At 34.8% G+C, this 6,937-nt stretch overlaps 2 protein-coding genes across 3 annotated transcripts in view; both read right to left on the reverse strand.

Moving 5' to 3' along the window:
• The window catches only part of LOC107552213 (cyclin-dependent kinase 20-like), a 5,334-nt gene extending 3,071 nt beyond the window's left edge, over window positions 1–2,263 (reverse strand). Inside the window, exons 1-4 of the mRNA XM_016234062.1 lie at window positions 2,245–2,263; window positions 2,036–2,148; window positions 735–923; window positions 529–650 (exon numbers count right to left, since the gene is read on the reverse strand). Coding sequence (XP_016089548.1) covers window positions 529–650; window positions 735–863 — 251 coding nt within the window. The 5' untranslated portion in view covers window positions 864–923; window positions 2,036–2,148; window positions 2,245–2,263. The remainder of the gene's footprint in view (window positions 1–528; window positions 651–734; window positions 924–2,035; window positions 2,149–2,244) is intronic.
• A 2,372-nt stretch (window positions 2,264–4,635) lies between these two features.
• Window positions 4,636–6,937, reverse strand: part of hcfc1b (host cell factor C1b) — a 28,738-nt gene continuing 26,436 nt past the window's right edge. For both annotated transcript variants that reach the window (XM_016234060.1, XM_016234061.1), the window contains exons 27-28: window positions 5,640–5,703; window positions 4,636–5,557 (exon numbers count right to left, since the gene is read on the reverse strand). In XM_016234060.1, the coding sequence (XP_016089546.1) occupies window positions 5,518–5,557; window positions 5,640–5,703 (104 nt within the window). In that variant the 3' untranslated portion in view covers window positions 4,636–5,517. The remainder of the gene's footprint in view (window positions 5,558–5,639; window positions 5,704–6,937) is intronic.

The following is a 6,937-nucleotide window of genomic DNA, read 5'->3' on the forward strand; positions in this document are numbered from 1 at the left end:
TGATGAAGTCAAGTAGCTTCGAAAGAGATGAGTTTTCAGCTGTCGCTTGAAAATTGTCAGGGATTCAGCATTCCGGATAGGGGTGGGAAGATCGTTCCACCAGCCAGGAGTGGTGAACGAGAATGTTCTGGAAAGTGATTTTGAGCCTCTCTGTGATGGCACCACGAGGCGTCGCTCACTAGCGGATCTCAGACTTCTGAAGGGGATGTAAATTCGTAGTAGTGAGTGGAAGTAGGCGGGTGCTGAGCCTGTGGCTGTCCAAATGAAGTGCTTAGCAATGCATATTACTAATCAATAATTAAGTTTTGATATATTTACGGTAGGAAATTCACACATGATCTTTACTTAACATCCTACTGATTTTTGGCATAAAAGAAAAATCGATAATTTTGACCCATACAATGTATTGTTGGCTATTGCTACAAATATACCCCAGCGACTTAAGACTGCTTTTGTGCTCCAGGGTCACATATGATCTATGTTGTAGCTGAAACTCACTGTTAGGACCAAGCTCTAGTAAATGATCACCTGGTGGCCACCTGGTGACTGTACAGACGATCTCCTTCATTGGAAAAGAGCCTGGCCAGACCGAAGTCAGTGATCTTCAGCTGACCCGTCGAGCTGATTAGAAGGTTTGCAGGCTTCAGATCCTACACACAAACACATGTGAAGCACATATATAGGACAGATCACAGTGAAGGACAAATGTAATGGCATCAGGAACACAGTCTCACCCGGTGCATGATGGAGTTCTCGTGGCAGAAAGCCACTCCTTTCAGAAGCATCATCATGTAACCTTTGACCTGGGATGCAGTGAGAGGACGCTGGGAATTCTGAATGACTTCTGACAGATCTGACAACATGTCCTCAAACACCAGCACAAAGCCTGTGCCGTGGGGGAAGACGTCCTTCAGCTTCACCACCTATGGAGATGATCAAAATATGAATAAAATAATGAAACTATAAATCAAATAGTAAATCAAAATGGCATAAAAAGTCACAATTATGACAAAGTTTAAATTATGACATAAAAAGTCATAACTGTGACAAAACATTTGACTTTTTGTTATTGTTATGACTTTTTATCATTTCAACCTTGTTATAGTTTGACTTTCATCTTATAAATATGACTTTCTGTCATTATGACATAGTATGTCACAATTTCAACTTTTCATCATTTCACCTTAGTATGCTGTATTTTTTAATCTCATAAATCATAACTTTTTTTCTCATAATTTACTGTCGTGATGATTTAGTATGTCATCATTTTGACTTTTCATCTTGTACATATTACTTTTTTAATGTCATAATTATGCCATGGTATGTCATAGTTAAGACCGATAATTATTATGTTGTAATATTGACTTTCATCTCATAAAATATCATATAATAAACAATAAAATGTAATCTCATAAATAAACCCCTTCACCTCATAAATGACTGACATGACTTAGTATGTCATAATTTTAACTTTTCATACCATAAATATGACTCATAATTTCAATGTTTTATAATGTTAACTTTTTATCTCAACATAGACTTTTATTTCATAAATAACAATAATAATTTTGCCATCATAATCATAACTTTCATTTTATAAATCATAACTTTCATCTCATAAATGACTTAGTATGTCAATTTCAACATTTCATCTTATAATTATGACTTATTATGTCACAATTATGACTTCATATCTCACAATTGACATAATTGAGGCTTTTTATGAAATAATTTTGACTTTGATCTCATAATCATAATGATAATTTTGACTTTTTATCCCTAAGCTCTAAACCTTTTGTCATAATTTTGACTTTCATGTCACATTTGTGCCAGAATTATGACTTAGTTTACCATAATTTTCATTCCATCTCCAAAGTATGACTTAGTATGTCAGAATTTCCAAAAGCATGTTTATTATGTGAAGCAAATGGGCTTCCCTATTCATAGAATGCGAGTTGCACAGATATAGAGTTAGTTCAAGTTCTAAGCAAAAGAGATGATCTTGATGTAATCTTCAGTGGTCAGTATCTCTCACACACTGCTTGTCCTCAGTCTCGTGCAGGGCTTTGATTTCTCGCAGGGCCTGGTTTGGAGTTCCATCTTCAAGTCTTCGCAGAGCTACTTTTTTCAACGCCACCGTCTCTCTGTCTGAAAATACAGATAACGCAGTGTTCAGCTTTTATAAGTAAGCTATTGTCATTTACACAGGATTAATATAGATAACCGAAACCAGTCCAGTCGTACCTCGATGTGTTTGGCTTTGAAAATAGAATAAAATATTAAAATAAAACGAGGAAAACAATTGCTAGCAGGACGATCGTTTCGAAGTGATTGTCTGTGGTAAGCATCCGAGGATGCTCCGCTGAGGCGAATAGCAGTTGCCATGGAGATCGCTTCTGTACGGCAAGCGAACGAAGACAAAATTATTTTTTAAACGACCACGTATTGATTTACTCTGGTCAACCACATTAATAAAAACGGACAATATTACAATATAAACAATATTTTTCTAAAAAAAACGGAAATATTATTTCCAACCATTTCAAGTTATGTATTATTGGTATAATTTGTTTAGTTTTTTCAACGCTCTGGTATGAAAAAAAAGGGATATGTCAGTTGGCACCTGTTATTTTTCTCAGCGCTGGTCTGGACGAACCAATCGTAATCGATTGCGCTTACTGTATACACACACACACACACACACACACACACACACATATATACAGTATATACACACACACACACACACACACACACATATATACAGTATATACACACACACACACCCATATATACAGTATATACACACACCCATATATACAGTATATACACACACACACATATATACAGAATATACACACACACACACACACATATATATATATATATACACACACACACACATATATATATATATATACACACACACACACATATATATATATATATACACACACACACACATATATATATATATATACACACACACACACATATATATATATATATACACACACACACACATATATATATATATATACACACACACACACATATATATATATATATACACACACACACACATATATATATATATATACACACACACACACATATATATATATATATACACACACACACACATATATATATATATATACACACACACACACATATATATATATATATACACACACACACACATATATATATATATATACACACACACACACATATATATATATATATACACACACACACACATATATATATATATATACACACACACACACATATATATATATATATACACACACACACACATATATATATATATATACACACACACACACATATATATATATATATACACACACACACACATATATATATATATATACACACACACACACATATATATATATATATACACACACACACACATATATATACACACACACACACATACATATATATATATATATATATAATGATTCTGAAGCGAAGAAATGCCCCTAGGTTTATGGGCAGTGTTTTTTTTATATGCATATACGTTCATGCATTTTCATACATATATAGAGTTGACCAATTTCTAAATCCATACGGTACACTTGTGAGCCAAATAACCTTTGTTAATGACAGTATAATTTTACAGACATTTGAGGGAAAAATATAGTATTTTCACTTTAATTACTATACTGGAAGAGAATATCGAGGTTAAATTAAATCCCAAAGCCATTTCTCTTCTTTTTCCTGATACAAATAATCTTTAATCTCTTGCTGGTCATCTATATTTCTTGTACATTACATTTCTCAGAAGACAAGACCATCAGCAACACAACAAAGCAACAAAAACGCAGGCAAAACAAGACAAATGAACACCGAGACAGAATTCCATTACTTTTATGTCAAGACACAAAAAGCAATCAATAGATGACAACATGTAAAAACATTTTGTTACAGATAATTATATAAAAAAGGCAAAGAGTTTTTTTGTTTTATGTCTTGCTACGTGAAAGAACTAATTTACAATGGAGTTCAAACTCTGGCTAAGCCAACAATCCATCTGCAACATTTCCCAACCACTAGAAACAGGAACAAACCGTTTCCAACTTCCATTCAAAAAAGATATTCCAATCAAAACCTCTCCTTACTTTCCACCAATTTAGCATTTACACAGGCCTGCATCCATAAGTCCAAAGAGTCCAAAGCAGAGAATGAAAATGGTTCAAACTTTTGCCGCACAGCTTGAGAAGAATCCCAATTTATAACAAGTATAAAAAGAAACTTGAGATTCAGAAAAGTAAATGTACAGGAACTACAGACTAATGACAAGAGGGAAATAAAAATAAAAGAATATTTTTCTGCAGTAGGCTTCTATAAATGCCAGAAAGTAAAAAGTTGGGTGGAGAAAGTCTCAAAAGTGGGTCATTGTTTAGAACAAATACATACAATTTACACTACAGTTCCCAAAATAAAGGTGAAATCATTCATGAACACGGGAAACACTGTGGCCCGCATGTCAAATCCACAAGCATGGAGACTACAGGGATGAGCAGTTAACATGTTGAGGAGAGGTGTGAGGTTTAAAACTGCGCCCTGAAGCACAAATACATGAGAAGGAAAGACCTTTTCTTATTTAAAAAAAAAAAAAAATGTACAAAAATAAACCACACACAAAGAACTCCTGTATCACCATTTACTATTTTGGGGATTTTCTCTCTCTTTATACAAGATCTAGCTGATGCAATGCACAAGTAGTATGCTTTTCATCTACATGGATCGAAGTCCTTTTAGTCTTCAGCTTTGCAGTCCTCAATTGACCCACAGCAAATGTATGAACACAGTGATGCAAAACAGGCTACTGAACTCGGAAGTGAATTAATAATTACAGATTCTCAGAACGAACCGAGTCTTTTCCCTCACAAGCATCACCAAGTGCTGTCCGTTTTCATTTGATTTCGCCGTCCGCACTCCCTCCTCAGTAGCTCCGTCTCCTTTCAGCACGCGGTTGAAATATACAGACTTGCCCAAATAATGGAAACATCAACAAACTGACAAGAAGAGCAAAGTGATTTTTCTGTTATCTATTGCTTGTATTGAAATGAGCTTAAAAATAAATGAATATCAAGGGAGGAAAACAAAGAGTGAGTATCTTATAATACAGTCATAACTAGAATGAACGCTGCTGTCGGAATCTCTTTACACAAAATTGTCAGGAAAAGCAAATGTATGTGCTTTGGAGGAGGTACATTTATGTTTTTTTTTTTTTTAAATACTGTTGGAAATTAGGCATCCATGGCACCAACATGTCCAGTGATGGGAGCGGATTTCTCAAAAACGGAAACGGAAAGGTTTTCCTTTTTTTTTAAAAAAAAAACGTTTTCCTATTTTTGGCTGCAGTTTCCTTCCGGTTCATTGCAGAGGATGGAATGGGGTGAGAAGTGGAAGCAAGAGGTGGAGTTCAGTCATGGTTCAGCTCATAAACAGGGTGGGGTTAAGGGTCACGGTGAGCTCTCACTGGTCAGGTCTGGCCTTCTTTGGACCAGCGCCTTTCCTGAACGGGTAAAGCAACATATTAGGTTGGGTATACAGATTGGTACTGTTCATTTTGAAAGGTATAATGGCCACAAACTCACATATCAGGTGACGAGACCGGCCTCTTTGCTGCAGGTTTGGCCGCAGAGCCATCTTTACTGGTTTCTGCAAACATATTTGAATAAAATTAATAAAACAAAACCCATTCCAGCTTAAAGATCTTTAAATACACCCTTTTCACATTTCCAGGGTTCTCAGAAGTCATTGTCATAGTTGGGTAAACTTAATGAATAGAAGCAACAAATATATTTTTTGCTTCACATTTGTTTCAATAGCAAAAATCCACAGCAGCATTAGTATTAGTATAGTGTTATGGTTGTTTTTAAATGTATTGCCATATCAGCTTTATAGGCTATTACATGGCATACAAATTCAACAATTCAAAATTTTTTAAATAATCATTTAAATTTAAAAACTTATATAAAAAATATAATATAAAATACAATACAATAAATTATAATAAGATAAAATGGTTTGATAGTGTGTGACAGTGGTGATACAACTAATATATATATATATATATATAAAAAAATAAAAATAAACTTTACAAAAATAACTACATTTTGTATACACAACTCTTTTATAAAATATTTTTAAATGTACCTGTAATGAAAAGCTTTTCATCTAGTCCTTCAAAGTTTGCCCTGATAAAAATCATTCTCTCGCAAAATTAAAATTGGGCTGACCTAAATCTTTAAAGGGGTGGTCGACTGGTTTTTTTATAGGCTTGATTGTGTTTATGGGGGGCAGTCTAACATGTGTTAATGCTTAGTTTGTTAAAAAACGCTTTATTTTTCACATAATTTACCTTTATTCCACACCTCTCTGTCCCTTCTCCTCTGAACGCGCTGATCATTTCCTGTTTTTAAGAAGCCCCTCCCTCAGAAATACACGATGGGCTCTGATTGATTAGCTGGCCCAGTGTGTTGTGATTGGCTAAACCGCCTCTAGCGTGCGTCTAAACATCCCGCCCCTCAGCATGGCGGCATGTGCTTCGGTTGTATTGTAAACAATGACGTCGTCTAATTGCTTATCAATTTGAGCCCGATTGATATTATTGAAGAGGATCGCGCAGAACCTGTGCAAGCATGGCTTTTAATGGTAGGCCTAAGATTTTTGTTTGTTGTTGTCTCATACTTTTAGATATGCTGTTATTTGGAAATGCTACTGCTTCTGTTAGCTTTTAATATACGGTTTTATTCTGATTAAAGCTTTAATACAGTTCGGCAACCGCACGCGCGTCCATGTATAACACTTCTCATAACTACAGTATGTGAAAATAAGTGTATTCACTGAGCTGATGATCTGAATGAGAGAGAGAGAGAGAGAGAGAGAGAGA

The sequence above is a fragment of the Sinocyclocheilus grahami genome, unplaced genomic scaffold (assembly GCF_001515645.1).
Source record: "Sinocyclocheilus grahami isolate Dianchi unplaced genomic scaffold, SAMN03320097.WGS_v1.1 scaffold442.1, whole genome shotgun sequence".
NCBI lineage: Eukaryota > Metazoa > Chordata > Actinopteri > Cypriniformes > Cyprinidae > Sinocyclocheilus > Sinocyclocheilus grahami.